General features: G+C 39.5%; 1 protein-coding gene across 1 annotated transcript in view; it reads right to left on the bottom strand.

The window, feature by feature from the left end:
* The window catches only part of LOC117521141 (piezo-type mechanosensitive ion channel component 2), a 249,903-nt gene that overhangs the window by 200,465 nt on the left and 22,113 nt on the right, over nt 1–27,325 (bottom strand). Inside the window, exon 3 of the mRNA XM_034182477.1 lies at nt 9,507–9,632. Coding sequence (XP_034038368.1) covers nt 9,507–9,632 — 126 coding nt within the window. The remainder of the gene's footprint in view (nt 1–9,506; nt 9,633–27,325) is intronic.

Genomic DNA, 27,325 nt, shown 5'->3' with positions numbered 1-27,325 from the left:
CAGAGAGAGAAACACGAGATAAGACACTGACTCAGAACGTATGGGACGGGATGAAGAGGACAAAGGGCAATTTCTGGCTTCCTGTTCCAAAAATAAAATACATTTCAAAATAGGATGACAATACATTTCAGGAAAGGGAAATCCTCAAAGTATTTACATAGTTCATTACTAGGGAGCAAAAGCAACATCACATAAAATATGTTTTCATGATATATATATATACACACACACACACACACACACACATTTTACCCATGTGAAGTGCCTTGAGGCAGCTTTGTTGTGATTTTTTTAATGTCCAATTCTCTATATTTCAGCTTCTTAAATGTGAATATTTTAATGGTTTAATCCAGAAAATAATCAACAGATTAATCGATAATGAAAATAATCTATAAAATATGTTAGGCTTTTACTTTGTGTCAGTTTGTGTCTCAGATCATCTTCCATATTTTTTCCTTAACTGCCTTGGTATTGAAATTTTTAAAATCTGTGGGAAAATAAATATTGTTTATGACAAAATATTTGAATGCAAGACTGAATGTTATAGGTTGTATTTATGGTTATGATTTACTGGTAATTTAACCAAAGGATAATCAGTCACTGAGAAAATAATTAAGAGACTCATCAAAAATAATTAATCAAAAAAATAATTGATAGATTAACTAAACACAATCATTCTTACATTTACTTTAATTTCTAGTTCATTGCAGTTCATTGTGTGGTCAACTTCATTTCATTTATTAACTCTCAAGCGACGGAGTGGGGTCATTTACGACCCCAGGCATATATGTTTGTGCACCATTCCTCCAATTCCAGTGGGAAAAAGGCTTCCTACCATGAATTTGTCAATCTGTTTTTACTGCATGTGCTCATACAATTGTGCAATCGGGCAATCTGTGTGGCAACTATAATCCAAACTTGTGTGGGGTCACTTATGACCCCAGGGAGATCTATGACAATTTTGATAATATAGCTTTGGACGGTATTGTGATTTGCCGGCTTTAATCATTATATTACCGTTTTGCAGGGAAGTACGGCCAAACAGGCCTATAATAGAAAGATTTACAGCTGCACAAGCACTGAACCTGTTTCCTGATGCCCAGAGTGAGGATGAAAATAGCTCCATTGATGGAGATGAGTCAGCATCAGACAGTGAAGATCATACCTCTGAGATGTCAGACCCCCTGATATACAACCCCTGGCAATAATTATGGAATCACCGGCCTCGGAGGATGTTCATTCAGTTGTTTAATTTTGTAGAAAAAAGCAGATCACAGACATGACACAAAACTAAAGTCATTTCAAATGGCAACTTTCTGGCTTTAAGAAACACTATAAGAAATCAGGGAAAAAAATTGTGGCAGTCAGTAATGGTTACTTTTTTAGACCAAGCAGAGGGAAAAAAATATGGACTCACTCAATTCTGAGGAATAAATTATGGAATCACCCTGTAAATTTTCATCCCCAAAACTAACACCTGCATCAGATCAGATCTGCTCGTTAGTCTGCATCTAAAAAGGAGTGATCACACCATGGAGAGCTGTTGCACCAAGTGGACTGACATGAATCATGGCTCCAACCCGAGAGATGTCAATTGAAACAAAGGTGGTGTGTGGGCCGCTGAAGAGGAGGTAGTGCTGGCCCACCACCACCAGATGGCGCCCTGCTTGAAGTGCGGGCTTCAGGCATGAGAGGGCGTCATAGCAACCGGGAGTGACAGCTGTCACTCGTTATCAGCACCAGCTGTCACTCATTCACATCACCACCACCATAAAGGCCGACCTGCAACTCCACCTCCCCGCCGAGAAATCAGCTACCATTCAGGTAACTTCTCTGCTGACTTAAAACTGAATAATAGTCTGAACTCTTTTGCAGCCGTTTTCCTGTGGTGTTTGCCTTATCTGTGGGATTGGCGTTTGGTGTGATTGGCATTTGGTGTGATCAGCGATGGCTTCGCTTCACACCCCAGCCAGATAAGTGGTTAGACAGGAGCTGCACGAGTGTGTGATTGGAGGTGGAGGTGCTCCCTCCTAACTAAACACAGACTGTGGGATTACTGAGTGTGCGAACTCGCACTCATCAATACTGTTTCTGTTCTCTGCCAGCAGTACCGGGTCTGACTGCTGAAGACAGTGGCCACCTGGGGCGCAGGGCTTGGTGGCTCCGGTGTTCTTCAGATCCGTTGGTGGTGGAAGCTGTGTGGGATCCGGCTCTTCTCTCGCCAGACGTCTTCTATCTTCGAGCCTGCCCACACGTCACCTTGTGTATAATTGACATTCCACCATATTGTTATTGTCTGTACTTCGTTGTGCGATTCACAACATTAAATTGTTACTTTTTGGCTTATCCATTGTCCGTTCATTAACGCCCCCTGTTGTGGGTCCGTGTCACGACACTTTGACAACAAAAGGAATGGATTATCAAACTCTAAAAAGAGGGTAAATCATCACGCAATGTTGCAAAAGATGTTGGTTGTTCACAGTCAGCTGTGTCTAAACTCTGGACCAAATACAAACAACATGGGAAGGTTGTTAAAGACAAACATACTGGTAGACCAAGGAAGACATCAAAGCGTCAAGACAGAAAACTTAAAGCAATATGTCTCAAAAATTGAAAAATGCACAACAAAACAAATGAGGAACGAATGGGAGGAAACTGGAGTCAACGTCTGTGACCGAACTGTAAGAAACCGCCTAAAGGAAATGGGATTTACATACAGAAAAGCTAAACGAAAGCCATCATTAACACCTAAACAGAAAAAACAAGGTTACAATGGGCAAAGGAAAAGCAATCGTGGACTGTGGATGACTGGATGAAAGTCATATTCAGTGATGAATCTCGAATCTGCATTGGGCAAGGTGATGATGCTGGAACTTTTCTTTGGTGCCGTTCCAATGAGATTTATAAAGATGACTGCCTGAAGAGAACATGTAAATTTCCACAGTCATTGATTATATGGGGCTGCATGTCAGGTAAAGGCACTGGGGAGATGGCTGTCATTACATCATCAATAAATGCACAGGTTTACGTTGATATTTTGGACATTTTTCTTATCCCATCAATTGAAAGGATGTTTGGGGATGATGAAATCATTTCTCAAGATGATAATGCATCTTGCCATAGAGCAAAAACTGTGAAAACATTCCTTGCAAAAAGACACATATGGTCAATGTCATGGCCTGCAAATAGTCTGGCTCTTACTCCAATTGAAAATCTTTGGTGGAAGTTGAAGAAAATGGTCCATGACAAGGCTCCAACCTGCAAAGCTGATCTGGCAACAGCAATCAGAGAAAGTTGGAGCCAGATTGATGAAGAGTACTGTTTGTCACTCATTAAGTCCATGCCTCAGAGACTGCAAGCTGTTATAAAAGCCAGAGGTGGTGCAACAAAATACTAGTGATGTGTTGGAGCGTTCTTTTGTTTTTCATGATTCCATAATTTTTTCCTCAGAATTGAGTGATTCCATATTTTTTTCCCTCTGCTTGGTCTAAAAAAGTAACCGTTACTGACTGCCACAATTTTTTTTCCTGATTTCTTATAGTGTTTCGTAAAGCCAGAAAGCTGTCATTTGAAATGACTTTAGTTATGTGTCATGTCTGTGATCTGCTTTTTTTCTACAAAATTAAACAACTGAATGAACATCCTCCGAGGCTGGTGATTCCATAATTTTTGCCAGGGGTTGTAGAATGGTTGCGGAATACTGTGATACTATAACTATCTTACCATGTTGTAATACATATTGTACTCAACAAAACTTTACTTTTTGTGGTGTATTGTTTCATTTTTAATGCAAGGAAATAAAATGCAAAGAAATAAAAGGTACTGTGCATTTTATCTGATGTAACAGACAAAGTAAACGGTGTGTATTTGTTGCCTACCTTTTGGTAAAATAAATATCAAATTCCATACCGCAGTATTTTAGTTGATAGACAACTATATTCGGGAACCTACTAAATATTAAGAACCCTAAAACAATCATTTATATAGACGGATTCCAATATAAAGTCAATGGGGTCATAAATGACCCCACTTGGTCATATTAGTCGCTAAAATAGCTCGGTCACTTGAGGGTTAATGTACATCCATTCCTATATTCAAGGCCTGCAACACATTCGAATACAGACAGGTTCAAACACGCACAGGTTGAAGTAACTGAAGGCTTTTCCGTATTGTCCTTAAGTGTGATAGCAGATGTGTTTGGCCACTGATGGACTGTCAACCTAGTCAGGGCGTCCCCTGCCTTTTCCCCAGTGAACAGCTACACTACAGAATAAATGGCTACACTGTAGACAATGGATGAAGTCTTTTATTACGAGCATATACAATTAGATTTCTGCTCCATATACTTCATTAAGCATCTCATCACAGACAGCTGTTCACTATAACACAATTCTGACCAGCAAAGAGACTTTGCTACTAAATGGTGCAGATAATTACTTATGTTTGTAATTATTTAAGTGCAAAGCAGCACTTAAATGAAAAAAATTAAAATAATAAAATAATAAAATATTAAGAATTGCAGACAGCCATGGTTCAAAGTCAGCATGCCCTTAACATTCAAATCTTCATCTAGATGTGAAATATATACAATAGCTGCACTTTTTGCACCTTGAGTAATTTGATATATTACTTATTTAATAGTTTCTTGAGTATCAAGGAAATGCAGTTATTAATACAGTAAAACTGTTAATCCATGTATATGATTTTCTCAGTTTTAAAAATATTATTGCTTTATCCCTGTCACTGTTTTTGTACATGTTCTTTCTAAACATTACGGATAGGGCAGCGCAGTCTCGTTTGAATCCTGCGTGATATCGCGGGATTTGACCACTTATGGGGACAGCCGCACCCGTTGCGCAATATATACACAGCATAACTTCACACGGACAAATGGTGTACTGTTTTGTTTTCAGTTGCAATCACCGAAGCAGTCGTGAAAAGTGCAGTTTTTTGGGGTTTCCAGTGAAGAGGGGAAGACGAGGCAAATAGGAGACGTTGTGTTGGTAAGTGTTAAGCCCCGTTTACACATAGACGGTAAGAGCTCCCGGAAGTGTCCTGGAAGAGTTTTTGGCTGCTCCGGGCCGTCTTAGGGATTAAACGCCGTTGTTATCACCGGCGCTAGGGGGCATGGCTTAGTTCTGGCTTCATTCGGGAATCGTCGAAAAAATTATTCAACATGTCGAATAATTCCGGGAGCGCTCCCGGAGAATTCGCTTGACGACAGAGACAACGCGAACAACGGCGTTTGATACTTGTTAATCGCCATTTCATCCTGTCCCTTCCTGTAGTGCCGCAGTTTACACCGCCGTTATTCGGCGGCCGGCGTTGTATCCCTAATCAACGGCGTATAAAATGGAGATAGAGCCCACATCGGCGTACACAACAGCATTTTAACCGGCGACAGAGGCAGACAAAACGGCGGCGCTAGCGGACAGTATGCCATTCTAAACGCCACCTCCCGGTTAAAATGGCGTTCCAAATGGCCAATAGGCAGCAGTCAGTATAAAAACACTAGCGCGCTTCATGCAGGACTCTCACTCGCGGCCAGCTCCAGATATTTTTGCAGAGAAGCGCCAGTATGCCTCCTAAAAGAAAGTTGGCAGCGGCAAGGACTTATAGAAGAAGGAAACCAAGAGGTCTGGTTCAGAAGCAGAGGGGAGGCCTGTGGTGGAGACGGAGCAACACGTTGAGGAGGGGGAAAGGAAGGAGAAGAAAAGGCTGAGGATGATCTCCCTCCCCCTGCAGTGACAGAGGCATGTATTCCTGCTGCTTCACCCTATTATACTCTGGGGGTGGTGCCTATATGCAAATGATCCTGGAGTAACGCAGGATTTGCCTGGATAAAAACCTGGGTATTAACCAACGGTACACGGGGCATTATCGGCAGCTGCAGAACATCGCTGTTCTCACGCGCGTCTTAACCTGCGATTGTAAAGGACAGAACTGGGTATTAACCCCTGTTGCCTGACGTGTGCCGGATGCTACGGTGTCAAAACGCGGATTTAGCGGCGTTTTATCCGCCTATTTGCGGATAGTACGGCGGTCAAAACGCCGGCGAAATGCTCCACCCCTTTCCACCGCGAAAACAGCCGGAACTACCGTGAACTTCAGTCTACGTACTACCCGCCGACAAAACCGTCTATGTGTAAACGGGGCTTTAGCCTACACAGCTAACCAGAGTAGCTACGTTCTCTTGCTTGCAAAACTGCCTCGACCTGTTTGTGCTCTGGGTCATAAACTGCAATACATGTCCACTTTCTCACTGCACTGTGACTTTTTCCTTTGCATTTTCGCTTTGTTTGTGTGTAATTTGCCCAAAAATTCAGAGAAAATGCCGTGCTTTTGGAAGTAGAGAAATTACGTCATATCTGTCACATTTTATGCCTTTAGCGCCCGCCCTCAAATGAGACTGCGCTGCCCTGTTAGGAGTGTTATGAATATAGCACAATACAAACATTTGTAGCTGTTCATTGCAATGTTATACATAGATAATAAATTCAGATAAATATTCCATACAAGGCAAATACATGACAGCTCACATTAGAAAATATTATATGTGTGGAATGCTCACTTGAACATTTATTTTAGCCTTAACTCCCAAAAATCTCTGGCTTTTTACAAGAGAATACTGACATTCATCAGGGGTGTGTTCTGGCTCTTGTACTTTTCAGTGCATGCGTGGACTGAGTGTTGGGTAGGGTTGTGGAAATGAGTATCTATTTTAGTGCCTTTATTGCAGAGGAAAGGTTTACGGAATTCAACTTTGCAGACAACGCTGTGGTGTTTGCGTGGATCAGTGGAAACGGCGATTGCTGAGGAAGAAAACAAAGTGTCTGGGTTTACAATTGTCCAAGATGAAGACTAAGATCCAGGCTTTCAATTACTTCCTGAACGCATTCAGAAGTGGCTCTGTATCTAGCAAAAGTCCTAAACTTGTAGAGACATTCACTTAACTTGGCAGTGACATTCATGTCGCCGGGTTCTGGACCTTTGAGAACAAGAGATGCACGGACAGAGGTTATCGAATCATGAGGTCACAGGACAGACGCGTGTGGCCACACCCCAAGACGGGTTCATGATGCACATACTACATGCTGAATACAGGAATATCCATGATCATTTCACAGGATCATGAAACTGAATAGAACAATAATATAAAAACAAAATAAAAGTAATAACTAATGCAGGCAGATCAGAGGTTTGTTTCCTTGTCCCACAGGAAACTCACTAAGGTGTCCTGGAGCAAGAAAATTAATTTCCAAGTTGCACCCAGTGTGCAGCTGAGCGCCCTGTGTGGCAGCACACTAACACCTGTGTGTGAGTGAGTGTGTGATACAGTTTCATGAGAAACCTAAAGCCAACTATTAACACCTTCACAACACCGAGGCAGCAGCTTCACTGGCAGAATTTTTTTTCAAGATTCTATACAGCAGAAGGAAGGAAATTAAGAATGTATCAGAGGCATAAATCTTCATAATGTGACAAAACCCAATAAGAGTGACCAAGACTGTGAGTCGTTATTAGAGAACATATTTTACCGAGCGTTACCTCCCCGCTTCTGCAAATGAAGTATGTCTTCACTTACATTTGGGAAACTTTACTTCAGGTTGTAGAAAAATTTAAAAAATAAATAAATATGGTAATATAACCCTATGAGTAGTTGAGGTTAGAGTTTAAACAAAAAACAGACTGTGTGATAGATGGAACACATGTGCAGTATGTGAACATACAGACAAATGAGTGGAGGCCTTAGCATGTTTTCTTAACATAAGCCCTCAGAACAAGAGAAATGTTCTGTGAAAACCTTTGAGAAAGCCCCTTACTACTGCTACTGTTAACAATGTTAGGGTTCAATGCCAATATATATATATATATATATATATATATATATATATATATATATATATATATATATATATATATATATATATATATATATATATACACACATATAAAACACACACACACTCCCTCTGTGGCTTTCTGAAGAGCGGGTTCAAAGCTCAGATGGGACAGTTCCAAATGTCACCATTTTAACTTAATTCCAGGCTAACCCATAAATGGACAAAGACATGACGCTTAGATAAAACCAGTATGACTTGGGTGGGACGAATGAATACCAAATATACCCACATTTTGTACTTACTGATCAAGCTAATGATAGATTAACCTTGGTTCAGGTGTTTGACTAAACATATTTTTGCAAACTGGTTGTTGGTTTTCATAACGGGTGGCTTGGGTACAGTTATTAAAAATTATGACTAGAATATTGTCTCAGTAACTGTTAGTAACAGTGGAACTATGTCACCAAGCTGTGGACACCTGCTAAGTGCTAACAGTGTCACCATAGCTATAAAGTAAATAATGTTAAAATTTCTGCCGACAGAAATACAGGAGCACAGACTTATTATATGGCCAATAAGTACAATAAACTGCACAGCGAGCCACATTATATCAGACATTTTTAAAGAAAAAAACACTGCTCAAAAGGACAAAGACAGTATAGTCCACAGCTGCTAGCTGCATCTGCTAGTAGGGGCCCTTGACTTGTTGGCATATTAGCTGTACACTCAAAGTGACCACAACCCTAATTATTCATAACATTATGGCTTAAAATATCTTGCATTGACAACATATATGAAAATTCACTCTTGTATACAACTGTCATGAGCAGGGAAAAAGTTATACCAAAATGGTTTTGTGGAACAGGCTGTATAAACATTAGACCTGTTCAAAATGTCAAATGTTACAAAATCTTTTGGGCCACATGTTTTTCTTGTTCCACTAATAAAATAAAAGATCTGTGCCAAATTTTACTGTAATAGGACATTGTTTAGGGGTCCCCCACAAAGCAACAATTTTTCCCAAAAAAGCAATGTAGTAATCCAGTAATGTTCTCCTCTGGGTGACCAATCAACCACCACTTTTTGTGATTAGAAGTCATCACATGTACCTGTAAAAGAAAAATAATGGCATCAGAGTCTTCTCCCATTAGGGTGACGTTGCCTTGCCAGCAGAGGGAGAGGAAAATGTGTCACTCTGGGGGACCTCTAAATCTTATCTGATTGAGTTCAAATTTGGTCTGCACCTATAAAACCCCAAGTGGAACAAAAACAACATGTGTCCCCTTACAACTTTTATTTTTTTCACTATATAACATGAACAGCCCTAGAAAACATGTTTACTTATGCTGTGAAGATGGAGATTTTAACATGGGGGTCTATGGGGAGTGACTTGCCTTTGAAGCCAGCCTCAAGTAGCTATTCAAGGAACTACAGGATTAAGCACTTCCATGTTAGCTTCTTTCTTCAGTACCAGAAGCTGTAGCTTGGTAAAGAGCTGGTCGGTGCCTAAACAATTCTTTGTGTATGATGCATGCATGTAATCGTTTATCCCAAATTTTTCAACAGTCACACTATTATCAATGGATGCTCTCTACTTCCTCCTCTTCATCTCAGTGGTTCATGGATCCATCACCTTTATCATAAAGGCCACAGTGTACTCACAGTTAAAGCCGGAGTTGATGGAGTTCCTGGCCAGAAGGCTGTTGACGGTAATCTGATAGATGATGTGGAGCAGCAGAAAGGACATACTGGTGAAGCACAAGGACTGGAGCAGACGCCCTGTGTGGCCTGTGAAGGAGAACAGCTACACTGAGTTTACCACCACAACTGCTCAGTTTGAGGACTTCCACATGTCAATACTGCCTCCGTACACCGATACTGAAAAAAATGTTGCTGCTTAGAGAATTGTGTTCTACACTCAGCACTTACAAAATATCAAATTCTCTTTCTCACTGACTTGCACAAAATAAAAAGTTGCCAGTCTACATGCTGATTTGGCACAAAATTTATGTCAGATGCACTTCCTGATGCAACTCCACATGATATGGAGAATGGGGCAAGAGTGGTTTGAACCGGGCACTTTCTGCTTTGAAAGCAAGCGTCACTTGGCCATCGCACTGCCCTCATCACATAGTGGCACTGTCATGACATAATTGTGTAGCCTTCCAACTGTACTGTAGCTATGTCAAGGAGTGACGTCGTGTTGTGACCATCACACAAGCTTCTCAGAACAACAACAAAAAAGACCTTTATATGATAATTTGATGACCAAAAAGAAAAATAAAACAACAGCAATCAGAGATTTCAGAAGTCTGCCAATCCGGATCCGGATCACCTCCAAAATTCAGTGGAGTCTTCTGTGGCCTAATATGCATCTAAATAAACGCTGATGATTTTATTACGTCCTTTGAGGATGTAATGAAATAAAATAAAACCTTCATGTAACTAAATTTACAATTTTTTCCCGACAGAAATGATGTACTTTCCCCATGTCCTGTCCTCACAAAGTGAAAAATTACAAGACAACCAACCAACCTGGCAACATCTAGATGACGTCCGCTGGATGTCACAGCATGATCAACAAAATGATACCTAAATGACATCATCATGCCACTCAGATGTCATAATATCACAGCAATTTGTGATGTTTTTGTGATGTTTAGATGCCATCAATACATGATGAATGAAATCCTGACAAAAACCAGACATCATTTGACTCTCCTGTGTTTGTTTACTGGGTGTTTAAGTCAATATGGCTTAAACACGGTGGGAGGGTTGTGTGTTAGTCATTGCTAAAATGATGATGAAGGACACACAGAATGAGATTTTATGGCATCACTGAATTACAAAGAACTCATTTGTGTGACTTGACATCAAACACATAAAGACGTGGGCTGGTTCCAGCTGTTGAATGTGCTGAAGCATGGATTACAGCTGATTATACCATGTGCACGTGTAATCAGCAACCTCAGTTTTCATTTTTTGTCAGCTCTATGTGTTCACAAATAATGAAGTGACTGGTCAACACATGCAGATGTTTCCTGACCCAGCAGCTTCCTTTGATGTAAGTAAAGGATACAGATGTTCTTACGAGCTGTGGACATTAGAGGTCCCGGAAGGGAAGGATGAGAAAAACCTGAGCTCCCACAGCTGTTCAACACATGGCTATTTAACAGTCCACCTACAGGCATTTGGGATCATTTCAGGAGGTGTTATAGAGAAAAGTCTCTATGGTGTAATTTTTCGGATCTAATAATAATTACAATGTACAGCTCAAACTTGATACGACTATTTTGTTTTTTATTTTGAAATAACAGAGATTTTGCAGAATTATATTGGCTGTTGTAATTTGTGAGGCAACATCTCTATTTCTTCTGCAATTCTTTCTGCACAGCCTCATTAAATTTACTGCATCCTGGTGGGGAACACATAACAATTTTACTGCAGTGCAGCACAATATCCTGGCAAAGGTGAAGTACTACAGTTTAGCCTCAGGCCAGTGAGGGCAAAAACCTATCAAATGCACCCAAGAACACAACACGGCAGCCTTGGTAAATGTAGAAGTGAAAACAACTTGGGTTAATTTCCCATTAAAATTCCCTTGGCTTTCACAAAAACTGAAAAGAACACTTGTAAACATGAAGTATGAGCGCTAGCAAGCTTCTGCATCCAATTTAGTCCAAAGGACATAATGGATTTGCTGTGGCGCTGTCCCCCTTTCCTCCTATTTGGAATAGAACATTCTTTGACTTTGTCCGCTTTGGTTACCCAGCGTTCTTCTTGAGTTGAATTTTGTTTCGCTTTATTTTATGCCATCCCAGGAGCATGTTTAAATACTTCCAACACAGGGGGCATTGTTCTGTTTGGTGGTTACTGCCTTGTTCCCAATAAATCAAAAAATCATGTCCATTTAACAGCATTAAGCCCTGCTTTACTTACACGGACGGGTTTCAGAGAAGCCAAATGAAGTAACTCGAACACAAGCTGTGTATGTAGAAACTGACATAACACCACCAAGAAAAAAACTGTTTATTTCAAAGGGTTTAACAAAGATGATCTTACAACAAAATGAGGCAAATAACTAGATGCGGAAAAGTTCAATATTATCTGTTAATGGGGTACTCCGGGATTTTATAACTGCTGAACTTGTCAGCCCCTCACTGTAACGCCTTAGTAAACTGCAGTACTGCCACACAGCTAGGACATTAGGGTAAGCGGTTAACTGTATAATCAGTTGTTTTAAAACATTTATTTATATTTACTGAGCTCAATATGCACATTTACCTCTGTACAGTTCACCTGGAAAGTATTCACAATCACAACGTTTCACTTTTTCCACATTTTGTTACAGCCTTATTCCAAAATGGATGAAATTCCGTTTTTTTGCTCAAAATTCTACACACAATACCCCATAATGACAATGTTAAAAAGGTTTGTCTGTAGACAGGATTGTCTCAAAGCACAAATTGGGGGAAAGATAGAGAAACATTTCTGCTGCTTTGACGGTCCCAATGACGGTCCTCAATCATCCATAAATGGAAGAAGTACGGATCCACCTGGACTCTTCTCAGAACTGGCTTTCCGTCTAAACTGAGCAATCAGGGGAGAAGGGCCTTAGTCAGGGAGGTGACCAAGGACACGATGGTCACTCTGTCAGAGTTCCATCATTCCTCTGTGGAGAGAAAACAGAACCGTCCAGAAGGGAAACCATCTCTGCAGCAGGCTTGTATGGTAGAGTGGCCATTCCTTAGTAAAGGGCACATGGCAGCCCACCTGGAGGTTGCCAAAAGGCCCATGAAGGACTCTCAGACAATGAGAAACAAAATTCTCTGGTCTGATGAGACAAAGATTGAACTCTTTGGCATTAGTGTCAGGTGTCATGTTTGGAGGAAACCAGGCACCGTCCCTACAGTGAAGCATGGTGGTGGCTGCATCATGCTGTGGAGACGTTTTTCAGCTGCAGGAACTGGGAGACAAGTCAGGATTGAGGGAAAGATGAATGCAGCAATGTACAGAGCAATGTCCAGGATGAAAACCTCTTCCAGATTTTTTTTCAATTTATTTTCCTTTATATAGTGCCAAATCATAACAGAGTTGCCTCAAGGTGCTTCACACAGGTAAGGTCTAACCTTACCAACCTCCAGAGCAACAGTGGTAAGGAAAAACTCCAGAGTTCTCTTGACCTCAAACTGGGGTGATGGTTCATCTTTCAGCAGGACAATGACTCTAAGCCAACAGCCAAGATATCAAAGGAGTGGCTTCAGGACAACTCTGTGAATGTCCTTGAGTGGTCCAGCCAGAGCCCAGACCTGAATCTGATTGAACATCTCTGGAGAGATCTGAAAATGGCTGTGCACCGACGCTACCCATCCAACCTGATAAAACTTTAGAGGTGCTGCAAAGAGCAATGGGCAAAACTGCCCAAAGACAGGTGCGCCATGCTTGTGGCATCATAGTCGAGAAGACTTGAGGCTGTAATTGCTGCTAAAGGTGCATCAACAAAGTATTGAACAAAGGGTGGTTATACTTATGTACATGTGATTTCTTAGTTTTTTATTTTTAATAAATTTACAACAATTTCAAAAAAAATTTCATGTTGTCATTATGGGGTGTTGTGAGTAGAGTTTTGAGTGAAAAAAATTATTTACTCCATTTTGGAATAAGTCTGTAACAACAAGATGTGGAAAGATGAAGCGCTGTGAATACTTACCAGATGCACTGTAGGTACCCTCTCCATGACACTTCTAATTACTTTTTTGCCTTTTCAGTAGCAAAAAGTGCTTAGGGGAGGTGATGGCCTAGTGGCTAAAGTGTTGGGCTTGAGTCCAGAAGATCATGGGTTCAAATCCCCACCTGACTGGAAAATCACTAAGGGCCCTTGGGCAAGGCCTTTAATCCCCTATTGCTCCCGGTGTGTAGTGAGCGCCTTGTATGGCAGCACCCTGACATCGGGGTGAATGTGAGGCATAATTGTAAAGCGCTTCGAGCGTCTGATTCAGATGGAAAAGCGCTATATAAATCCAGTCCATTTAACAAGTGGTCAAGTGGTTGCTCTGAGTGTTCGTAGCTTGCCCTGCCCAGTAACATTATACAGTCTACCTGGTTAACCTGAGACTGGGCTTGCATTTTAAATAAAGATTGCAGCGATTAATTCTGCGTTGGTCCCGAGTCAAAAGATGATCCCAAGATATCTACAAATCGAGTCAAAGTTATAAACTCTGATCATTCCTCTATAATGTTTACAAGTTACAAGAAAAACTTGATAAATCATGCGTATCATCAAATATTGATTAAAAAAACATGGAACAGTACTTTACAAAACTCTCATGAATTAAACCCACGTCAGCATCCCTTCAACAAGTTATATAGTTACACAGTATATATTCCTGAAACTCCTGCTACTCCTGTCAGAGAAATGTTTAGTTCCCCTCCAATGAGAATTGAATGTGCTCTGGAGATGTTGAGCCACATACTGTAATTACAAAATTACAGAGTAGTTTTCAAAAAAAACAAGTTGCGTAACATATTGTTTCTCTGCAGTTTGGACTGGAATCGGGTACACTGACGTACCCTCAGGCACACCACACTACTGTCGCTTTTTAAAAGCCAATTACACCAAATGAATTATTGAAACATTTGGTTTAGATTAACTATACCAATTTAACTGTCCCATGTCATTTAAGAATGAAAAGACAAAATGAAACAGACCATCAAAACAAAGCATTGCTCAGTCCCTTTCCTAATTCTATCTACTATGCAAAGTAAGTTTTGTTTTTTGTTATGTTTTTTTTAACAATTTCTGCATTTAGTGTATATTCTTGATGTCTACAGTAGATTCAGAAACATCAATTATGTGAAAAATGCAAATACATACAAGGATGGGAAGACAAATTTCACACCGTACCTTTACAGTATATATATGACCATTATTTACTCACAATAAACATAAACCGGATTTCCATAATATAGGAAGATGATCAATTAAAATTTTTACATTTTAGAGGAAAAATAATTCAACTAAAATATACTTTAAATAACTAGCATATTACAATTTTTCTATAGGAACTGTGATGATTATAGCTTCCAGTGACTTCATAATCAAATAACAGTAATATTATATTATATGCAGTTGTTTGCTATGAGGCTTTTCAATGCAGCTTCTTCCACACTGTAAAGTCTGCAATCCTCCTCACTGAATAATATCTGGTAGGCAGGTTACATGTCCTAGCTGGCATTACACAAGCAAGAGCAATTTTTTTTTTTTTTTTAACTAGATGAAGTTTATGACATTGTGATATTAAGTTCTTTTTTTTTGACAATAAAATTCCTCAATAGTCTGTCAAACAAACTTTACAGAAAAGTTACATGAACAATGCAATTATTCGTCCCATTCGTGTTGCGTTGCAGTTAGCATGCAAATTTGGTTCCATTTAGCGTGCAATTTGGTTCCATATGTTCTGTACCATTGTGCGCTGTGACCCACGCAAATGCTAGTGGGGGTAGCGTTTAGCTAAACATGGCAGAGTTTGTTTTACTGACGGATGATTTGAATGAGCTGATTGAAGGTGCTAATTCTTCTAACACACACACACACACACACACACACACACACACACACACACACACACACACACACACACACACACACACACACACACACACACACACACACACACACAAACAAATCCACTACACCGTAAGCCTTCTGGAGGCATGAAGAGCTGTTACGATGAAAACCTGGACAAATTTCTGATGCGATTTTTTTCAATGGACTGAGGAAGTACACAAAGACTTTTTTTTATAAACTACCTGACTGTTTTTGCAAGTTGACTGAGGACAATTTTGGACTCCTACTTAAAGTTCATGTTGGACTGTTGACGTCAAAGCACCAGTGACTTACAAAAAATTAAGTCCCTTTTCTGTTTTTTATAAATTAATATAATATCAAATGACATGGATCTATTTTAGCTGTTATATAAAACAAATAATGAATGTTTTTACATTTTTTCAATGGTATGAACATTTCATGAGGTGAAAAATGGAACATATTCAACGAGGCAAAGCTGAGTGAACTCATATACATTCATTATTTGTATATTATTTTAACTGTATTTTATAGAGGGTGTCAAACCTTAAAAAAGAACACTAAATATGATTTTATTTTGTTTTGTTTTATTTGCTATTATTTTGAAGTTTAAATTGTAAAAAGAGAGACAAGAAGCCTGAAATTCAAGAAAATTTTCAAAGCTTTTGTTTGTTTGTTGGGTGGTTCTTAAGAATAATAATTCAGATTTCTATACTGTCATTTTAAGGTTTAACCAGAGTAAAAACTCAGATACCAAAGAACTCGGTAAAGAGGAGACATTTCAACAGTGCTTTAAAGACATCTAGACACGGCGCCTTGTGGATCTCAAGAGAGAGCAAGTTCTAGAGAGTGGGGGTAGAGGTACTGAATGCTTTGTTCCCAAAGGACCACAGTCTGATGTGGGTGTGGAGAGAAGTACCGTGTGTCATGGACCACAGAGTCAGTGATGGGGTGTAGGGGAGGGGAATATCTAATAGGTATTGGGGGGCATGAGGGAGTTGTAGGTGAAATAATCAGGAACCAGTGAGCATTGGGGGGTGATATGCTGTTAAGGCTCACTGCGGGTAAGAACACTGGCAGCTGGGTTCTGCACATACTGCAGCTTGTCCGGAGCTTTGTTGAGACCAAACAGGACACCATTACCGTCATCCAGGCGGGAAGTGATGAATACATGAATGAATGTTTCTGCGGCAGAGTCAGAGAGTGATGGGCGGAGTCTAGAAATGTTACAGAGGTGAGATTTAGAGATGTGTTTGATATGTGACTGAAATGAGAGTGTGAAATGACAAATAGGTCGAGGGCATCTGAGGGTGTAATGATATTAAAATTTAAAAAAGATCATTCAGGCTATTTTATATTACAATTTCTTAAATGATGCCCTTTAAACTCACAGTGAAAAGGAATTTCGACAAAATGACATAAAATAAAACATAAAAGTCAAAGCAATTGTGTAGATAGGTTTATACACCTTTTACAAAATAATCACTTTTCCAGCCAGTTTTCTTTAGACAAGTCGGGGATGGTTACATTAACATTTCCACGTCACTAAATACATCTTGGGCTTCATTTACATCAATCTTTAAGAAATACAAACAGTTTGGTGCTGCATGGTAAACCTGTGTGGAGGAGGCATTTCTTAAAAACTGAGTGACCGTGCAAGAAGGAGACTACTGAGGAAAGCCACCAAGACATCCATGGCAACTCTGAAGGAGTTATCAGCTTCTGTGGCTGTGATTGGAGATTTGCATTGTGCATTCTGTAACCTTTGCCTGTTGTGTCACAACTCACAGATTCATAGTGGAGTGAAGGATTTTCATATATAAAAAAACACATCAAATTGAGGCTGGCATCTCCCATGTGCCTTCTGTCAAACTATAGCTGAGAATTCACATATTCATCCTCTGTGCCAGTCCACCATGAAGCTGTGCAACTGGTGACCATATTATTATACCATATATTGTATTTCTTAAAGACTGATGTAAAATGAAGTCCAAGACACATTCACTGACATGGAAATGTTGATGTATCATCCCCTCACTTGTCTACACAATAACTGACTGTAAAAGTGGATGATTTATGTATGATTTATTTATTTTAGATTTACATTAAAGGTGTGTCTGTATTTATGCGTGCCATTGTTTAGACTTCTATATTTTTAATTTATTCCTGTCATGTTAGAGATTATTTTTTTGCTGTGAGTTTAAAGGGCATCATTTTAGAAATTTTAATATAAAGAAGCCTGGATTATTATTACTAGAATTTGATATCATAACAAAATTCAGATGTGTTAAAGCTCAAAGTTTCACAAACTTTCAAGTACCACTGTGTGTACACACACACACACACATTAATTTCCAGACTATAAGACGAACCGGTGTTAAATTCCTCTAAGAGAGAGAGAAAGACAAAATATATATACGCGTATAAGTCGCACCAGAGTCGCATCTACCACTTCAGGGGCAAAGATACAAAATGAATTTAATCGCTACATTACTTATTTATAAGACACACACACACACACACACACACACACACACACACACACACACACACACACACACACACACACACACACACACACACACACACACACAGTGTTAAGGAGCACAGCTAACAAGGTAATTAATAGCACTATATTAGGTGAGTAAACAGCTTAACCCATATGTGAGGTCAATGTGCAATGCAATTAAACATTTGAAACCTCGGTGCATTATTTATTTACTTATTTACAACACAAACACTGCTTTAGCAATCAGAAGCTATGAGCTAATTCATGCTATTGTAACAAGTGCAAAATGTGAGTAACGTAACCAGCCATATGGGAGGTGAATGTGCAACACATTTGAACATTTGCAGTACATTTGTAAAAAAATGAAAATGCTCACCTGGGATGATACAAGACATGACAGTTTCAATAGAAAAGTGGGCATGGCCAAACTCCAAAGGTTGTATCAAGTACAAAATTTGAAAAATCTTAAAAACCCATAGGATATGTTTTGGAGCTACCTACTAGCTATCCTTGTACCAAATTTCAGCTTAATATCTTTAAAAACTGATGAGCAATGGATCTAGATGGCATTTTCAATATGGCCGTCATGGCAGCCATATTTGAAAGCAGATCAGAAGGCCTCAAATAAACTTTGGTGGACCTCATGGGTAGGGACAAGCACAGCAAATTTCAGCTCCATTGATTTGATTGTCATGAAGTGCTCCCCCCCCCCCTTTTTTTTTGTTTAACCTCTTAAACCCTAGAGTCCCCAAATTTGGGGACTTGCCCTGTTTTGGAACATTTGAACACTCATAACTAACCAATGCTGACACCAACATACACTTATTATACATCAAAATGTCAAGCGAAGTCTCCTCTACAAAAGTATACACTTCAATCACATATCAACTAACCACAGCTGAAACGCCAAGCAAATAAAGACATAAATCGGAATTCATTTTTTGGGAACAAAAACCTTTTACTTCTACCAAGTATTATTTACTTTCAATTTTTTGCATACACAACATCCCCTAGGAACTATCTTTTAGCTGATCCAAACTTTTGCATTTTTGAACTTGTACAAGCTGAGAAATAAATCATAATGTATGGGTATGTGATTTTGGTGAAATAGGCTCTGGCAGAGGTGGCCAAGTTCGGTCCTCGAGATCTACCTTCCTGACACTCTCAGTTGTCTCCCTGTTCCAACACACCTGAATCCAATGAAAGACTCGTTAAAACCCTGCTAACGAGTCTTTCATTGGATTCAGGATTGCTCCACTAGTTTGCATGTGAATGTTACTGGATAACTCTGTTGCTTTCTCTGCGTAAAGCACTGTTTACCATATCAATGGACAACAAACGCATAGACCATTTTGTATATATTGTTCAAAATGTGCATTTGTGTTTATTGTTTGAACCTTTTTGTTGTACAGACGTTCACACAAGACCTCAAATTACCTTTATAAAGTGTCAAAACAGTTGTTTATTATAGTTTGCTGTGTGTTTTGAATAAATGTGTTTGGAAAATTATTTTTCGCTTCATTTTTTCCCTGCCTATTTTTGATTGTAAACCTTTATTACACTTATAAAACACAACAAAAACATATATATTCTGAAAGCACAGGTTGTCCTTAAAAACAAGAGACATAAAACTTGATTGTGGGATGCAGGGAGAGCTGTTAACAGCAATAATAAAACATTTATGCCAGGCGACTGAACTGTCCAAAAAAATGCCCTCGGACCCCAGAGGGTTAAAACACAAATGGGAGGTGATGTGTTTCTTGTTTCCACAATCATGAAAACATATGGAATTGTCTTTTTTTTTGGTATGTAATTTACACCATATGATGAGTCACACGCCCTCTCAAACTATCTCAAACAATCATAATTTAAATAATCATCATTTAAATTGCTTTTAGTAAACAAAAAATCTTAGTGTTCTATCATTTTAAGGCTCTCAATAGTGACTTGTGTCTCCCTCCTCAATGTCTCTATGCTCCTCTTTTTACTTTCACAGTTTGATGGTTACTCTCATTCATGATATCATCCATCAACATTATTCTTCTACATCCTCTGACCGGCTTTCCATCCATTCTGCCTTTTAATGGTTGCCGTAAAAGGCTGTTCTCAGGATGTGACCAGCGATGTTCTTTTCCTTTTCTATTGTCAGTTTTCTAAGCCACTGAAGAAGGTGTTGTCATCAGCATATATCCCTACTTGGATTAGATAACTGTTGACCTTTACGCCTTCCTTTATTTTTTTTTCCAGGTCTTTGTAAGCATTACTTCTGAGTATCAACTGCATTGTACCGGAGAAAGAAACATTTTCTCTTTCTGACATGTCAACCTATTGTTGCTTCACTTAATGTGTGATGTGCTACTTGTATAGCTGCTGTGTGAGATATGTACGAGCCACTAATCAATAATAAGCAACAGTAAACGTTAAATGCTTCTAAAACTGATGAGTAGATTTTTCTTAGGGCGGTTTCCCATTTCCAAATTTTGGCCCTAATTTACATTCCGATTTCAAAATTAAGGTAATTAGGCTTGATTTATTGAAATTGCAGGCAAAATTCACATTAACCATTGTTATATGATGGATTACAAAAGAGCATAACCAATGGTTGACCAGTATTGAATATACCCCGGTACGTACGAGTCCCATTAGACAGTGCACATGCTCACAATGATACTTCCGTGTTACTGCCACACTTTTCCATGAAACTAAAACGTATTATTTACATCTCAAAATTGTCTACTGTTGAAGAATGAGTCGCGCTTTTCACGGGATTTATGTTGTAGAGGAGAATCAGTAGGAGGTCTCTGCTCAGAGAATGGTAGGCCTTGATTACTGCATATTGTACCCAGATGTCCACAGTCACCTACTTTTGCAAAATATTACCCCCGCTCTGCACAAATTACATCTGGCTGTTCACCGTTTTGGATAAGGGTGCATCCAAATGACACAAACTTTTTTAAACAAGTTTAAAAATTTCCTGATTACTCCCAATGTTCCACAACACTACTTTTACCACCACTTCCACCCAATGTCAGGTTGTGATTGGGTATCAGTATATTTTTTGTGCAAAAGAAGTAGACAATAGGGCATCACAAATCAGCAGTGGAAGACCACAACAGATACACAAACTGTTTGCAGGAATAACTGGCAATACACGGTTATTACAAATACTTATAAACTTTTAACGCCATCACTGCTGAGGGTGCGGCACACTGGGCTCAGGGTTGTTCTCTGAACTAGACATAGAGATGAAACATAGAATAATGTGGACACTGAGCTCATTTCTGTGACATTTTCACCCACCATCTTGTATAAAAAAATTGTCATGACATTTTTGGGTGACAAGCAATAATTTTAAATGGGCTCTCAAGCCTCTGCTTTAAATGACTGCACATTAGATAAGTGATTTTGATAAATATATTCTCATACACTGACTGATTAAAATCTTGGCACAATTGTTGCTTCAATGTTTCAGTTGCCAATGTTATCACCGAGGTAGTGGATGTGGCCTTGTCGCCTGCCACAAACATTTATGCCGTAAGCAGTGTGTCGTTTGCTCTGTTTACAGTGTACTATAACTTCATTCAATAACTTTTACAAGATGGTGGCCTGCGCTATTCGCTACTTTCTAGTCTTTTGGGCCTAACACAGTACCTTTGTTGCTACTCAAGCAAAATGCTAGCACTAATGTCATACTAGGTTAGGTCTGAAAACAATTCTGATTTTATGGTCAACAGTGGGTGCACACATTCAAAAGTTATTATGGGGTTTTGTGTGGGTTCTCTTGGTCTTTTGACATATACTGGCACCAATACCATGACATATAAGTGCAGCAGTGGTTCTTACTCCTGATTCTGAAGGGGCCCTGGGCTGAATATTGTCCATCTGTCCCTGTTGTGTTCACAGCTAATGAATTAGAAGATTTCTTTGAATTAAGAGCTGGAAGAAACCAGAACTACTGAACTCCTGCAGACACCTCAAACCAACACTGCAGATCTCTGAGTAATCGAAGTGACACTTTTATAAACTCCAATTCTAACACGGACCTCTGTCCCATGACATCATTCAACAGCTGCCATGACCAAAGAGGAAAGTATGGCTTTATATGACAGGAGGGGTTAGTGATCATTATCTAATTATTCAGCAAACTAACAACGGTTACTAGGTTAAAAAAAAGAACAGATCATAAAAAGTCTGGCACCCAAGATACTATATGAATACCTGCCAAAAATAATAAATTTTCTGGCCTCTAAGAAAGAACTTGTTTTTCTTTATGTCTCTTTAAATAGAAAGGAGCTGCTGCTGACCACAGCCCCTCTACAAATGGACAGAAAGGTTCTGTGTCTCTCTCTCCCACAGACCAAAGGGGTTTGTAACCTGTGTTGTGTTTGACACTCACAGTCGCTAAATGGACTCAAGCTCAGGACCTCAGGCATGGAAGGTGGATGCTCTTTAAAAAAGAGGCCAAAAACACAACACTTCTAGCATCTGTGAAGAGAATATCTTTTGGTGTCAGCGAATGAGGTTTGTTCACTGCACAACCCCGGACCCTCTGGTTAACATTACATGGGCATGCTACACAACACAGAGCCAGCACAACGAGCGTGCAGAGCAAACAGCACTGCTATGCACTGTGACATACGTCACGGAAGTCTAAAACCAGCTATTTCACTGAAGTCATGGGAGTTTCTACACACAGTCACAAAACTGTGGGATTTTCAATTCAAGTGTCTTTATTCATCAGATAAAATACAAATCTAATGCTACACTTGAAAATGTATAAAAATACATATTGAAAATATGATAGTCCAAAATCTAAAATCAAAAGATTTAAATGACTATATTGTATTTAAAAATTAACCTTTTAAAAAAATGCTATCTTTCAAACTTCCAAACACACTCACAACATGTGTTGACTTTAGTTAGAAAACATTGGACAGCGGTGAGATCTGACTGACTGGCAGCATAAAAATGAAATAGTTTTGATAATGCAGTGGAATTAAAAAGATGGTCATCTTCGGCCTGAGTATATCCTTCTTTAGTTTTTGTTGAAGAATTATTCCTAATAATGTATAATTATGTTATACTAACATACGGTCGTTTAACATCTGCAGGAAACTCTTGTGGATGTTCTACCAGTAGCCAGCGTCCACCTTTACACAGTGGTGTGCTGGGGGGGGGGGCAACACATCCAAGAAGGACACATTCAGGCTGGACAAACTGATCAGGCGAGCTGGCTCTGTGGTTGGCATGAAGCTAGACTCTCTGGTGATGTTGGCAGAGAAGTGAACACTGGACAAACTGCTGGACATTATGGATGATGCCAGTCACCCTCTGCACACTGCCATCAGCAACCAGAGGAGCCTCTTCAGCCACAGACTGCTCCTTCCCAAGTGCAGGACCAACAGACTGAGAAACGCCTTTGTCCCTCAAGTCATCAGAATGTACAACTCCTCACTCAGGGAGAGGAGCAGTAAGAGGAAGACAGGGGATGGGAATGAGAGGAACAGTAGTAGTCACTAAACCAGCATTGATTAGTATGTCTGGTATTCATATTGTGCATTTATATTTAAATTTGCAATTTTTTTTTTTTAACTTTCACTTTTGATGCTCTGTGTGCTTCTTACCATGTGTTTTGCTATACAGTGCTGCTGGAACCTCAATTTCCCTGAGGTAGTCTTCCCAAGGGATTAATAAAATTCTATCTAATCTAATCTTTATATTGGAGACAGGATACACAGTAGTGTCACATCTCTTATGATAACTAGTTCTTTACATTTAATTGTATTATGACAACATTATCCTCAGTCCAATTCTAATACAGACAAAGACAATTCTTTGGAGACGGTGACCAGAATAGCAAAATGATATTTATCATCAATCTCCAACCACATTTAATGGCACAAAGTACGTAAAATTTAAATGTATGATTTTACACAGTATAATCCTTTTGAAGTCCCATCATCAGCAGATAGTGACTGAGCATTTTTTTAATTTTCAAGTATAAATATTAATTACATCCACCAAGGACATAATAAAATCATCAGCATTTATTTATTTGTCTGTCTGTTAGCAGGATCAAAACTACTACATGGATTTTGATGGAATTTTCACCACAGAAAAATATTACACCATGGAAGACTCAATTACATTGTGGAGGCAATCCAGATCTGGATTTGGATTCTGGATCAAGTTTCACTTTCTAGGCTTTTAAGGAATACGTCAAAACTACTTCACGGATTCTCACCAAATTTGCACCACAGATAGATATTAGTCCATGGAAGACTGCATTAAATTTTGGAGGTGATCCAGATCACATGTAGTCCTGTGGTTTTACTAAAATGAAGACAATTTGCTACAATTTGCCAGAAGGTATATCTGAGATGCAAGCCTAGATTTAATGTTTTGGTGAAAGAAAACCCTCCTCTGTACTACTTCCTCAAGAAGCTGTATAACTGGGTATACAAAATGCAAAACGTGCACAATACACAATTTCTCCAATCACAGTCACAGAAGCCTAACACTTTTTCTGCGTTGTCTGGGTGTCTTGGTGGCTTTCCTCACTCTTCTCCATCTTGCACAGTCACTCAGTTTTTGAGAACTGTCTACTCCATGCAGATTTACCATAGAGTGTTTGTACTGTTTGTATTTCTTCATAACTGATGTAAATCAAGTTCAAGACATACGAGGGCTGTCAATAAAGTATAGGTCCTTTTTTATTTTTTCAAAAACTATATGGATTTCATTCATATGTTTTTACGTCAGGCATGCTTGAACCCTCGTGCGCATGCGTGAGTTTTTCCACGCCTGTCGGTGACGTCATTTGCCTGTGAGCACTCCTTGTGGGAGGAGTCGTCCAGCCCCTCGTCGGAATTCCTTTGTCTGAGAAGTTGCTGAGAGACTGGCGCTTTGTTTGATCAAAATTTTTTCTAAACCTGTGAGACACATCGAAGTGGACACGGTTCGAAAAATTAAGCTGGTTTTCAGTGAAACTTTTAACGGCTGATGAGAGATTTTGAGGTGATACTGTCGCTTTAAGGACTTCCCATGGTGTGAGACGTCACGCAGCGGTCCCAGGCGCCGTCGTCAGCCTGTTTCAAGCTGAAAACCTCCACATTTCAGGCTCTATTGATCCAGGACGTCGTGAGAGAACAGAGAAGTTTCAGAAGAAGTCGGTTTCAGCATTTTATCCGGATATTCCACTGTTAAAGGAGATTTTTTTAATGAAAGACGTGCGGACGGGTCCGCGCATCGGGACGCAGCCGGCGTGGTGCGGCGGCACAGGAAAAACACCTCCGTGTTGATAACCATTTGTAAAATCCAGGCGGCTTTTGATGGCTTTCAGTGGAGTGAGTATATGAGAAATTGTTTAACAGCTGGACATGTATCAACTTGTCCTTAAGACTTCCAACAGAGGTGTTTTTCCTGTGGCGGAGCGTCGCGGCGGCTGCGAGCCGACGCTGCAATCCGTCCGCACGTCTTTCATTAAAAAAATCTCCTTTAACAGTGGAATATCCGGATAAAATGCTGAAACCGACTTCTTCTGAAACTTCTCTGTTCTGTCACGACGTCCTGGATCAATAGAGCCTGAAATGTGGAGGTTTTCAGCTTGAAACAGGCTGACGACGGCGCCTGGGACCGCTGTGCGACGTCTCGCTCCGTGGGAAGTCCTTAAAGTGACAGTATCACCTCAAAATCTCTCATCAGCCGTTAAAATTTTCACTGAAAACCAGCTTAATTTTTCGAACCGTGTCCACTTCGATGTGTCTCACAGGTTTAGAAAAAATTTTGATCAAACAAAGCGCCAGTCTCTCAGCAACTTCTCAGACAAAGGAATTCCGACAAGGGGCTGGACGACTCCTCCCACAAGGAGTGCTCACAGGCAAATGACGTCACCGACAGGCGTGGAAAAACTCACGCATGCACACGAGGGTTCAGGCATGTCTGACGTAAAAACATATGAATGAAATCCATATAGTTTTTGAAAAAAATAAAAAGGACCTATACTTTATTGACAGACCTCGTATTCAGTGACTTGGAAATGTTCATGTATCCATCCCCTGACTTGTCTGAAGAAAACTGCAATTAAACTGATGGGTATTATACCAAAGGGGCTGATTACTTATGCAACCCATCATCTTGGCCTTTATATTTTTAATTAATTTATATCAAGTTGTAGAGATTTACTTTTAGTTTGAGTCTAAGGAAGATAATTTTAGAAATTTTTACAGTGAGAAGGCTGATTTACTTTTTGTATTTGAAATGCCATAAACAAATTAAAATGTGTGAAATACTAAGGGGCTGAATACTTTTGCAAGCCACTGTATTAGGGCATGGAAAACTCCACTGAATTTTTGAGGTGATCTGGATCCGCATTGGCGGACATCAGAAATCTCTGATTGCTCTTGTTTTTAAATATTTTTTAATTCATAATTTTTTATTCTCAAGTATAAATATTAATAAAGTCATTGTCAACATTTATCATAGATGCTTTTCCTTTGACCCTCTGTTTGATTTACTCTTGTTATTTCCCATAAGATAAAATGCACAAGGCCAAAAATTTAATTGAGATAAATCTAGGTTTTAATAATGGAAACGTTGCACAAAATAATTTTGCACAAAATAACAGAACTGGATTTGCTGAACCACATTTAAAGTCAACTGCTTATATCAGAAATATGAACAGTTTGCTTCTCTCTTTAAGTATTGATGAGGTTGTAAGTGGTCCACTTTCTATGCTCCCTCCTCTCATCTCTCTCTTGCTACTTTTCTTCCTGATTGTTATTTCAGCTGGAGACACGCAGACAGTTGTCGGACTGGAGGTTGTGAGGTTGTTCCCTCCACCAATATTGGTTTATGTATTATTAAACACTGCATGTGCTCTCCTTCAGAAACCCATATTATGAGTGGTCTGGGAGTGTCCTGTTTAGTATTTTGTGGTAAGGGAAGTGCATAAAGGCACGGATAAACGTCGCAACCGCAAGGCCACATTCATCACTCATAAGAACAGAAACCTCAGTCACTTTTCATTATTCTCTCATACATGTCATCTTTTATATTTCTTAGAGACCAACTTGACAGCTTTTGAAGAATGCAAGCGCTCCAGCAGCTCCGCCAAATTTGATGGTTGCATTTACTTATGAAAAATCTCTTCATAACAAAAATACCACATGTAATTAAAGCTCCAGTGTGTACAATTTAGTGCCATCTACTGGCGCGTTTTTGTTGCTGTGGCAAAAGGGTTCAAGCTCCCTTGCCTGCTTTTATAATAATATGTATGATCGATCCTCCAATTCACAAAAAAAATAGGATTGTCAAACTTATTAGCCTGCATTAGCAACCGTACAACATGGCCGCCTCAATGAAGGGGCCTGCTCTCCTTTAGATATG

This window comes from Thalassophryne amazonica, chromosome 12 (assembly GCF_902500255.1).
Source record: "Thalassophryne amazonica chromosome 12, fThaAma1.1, whole genome shotgun sequence".
NCBI lineage: Eukaryota > Metazoa > Chordata > Actinopteri > Batrachoidiformes > Batrachoididae > Thalassophryne > Thalassophryne amazonica.
Note: the sequence above shows the minus strand (reverse complement) of the source record. Positions and strands in the feature narration are given on the sequence as shown.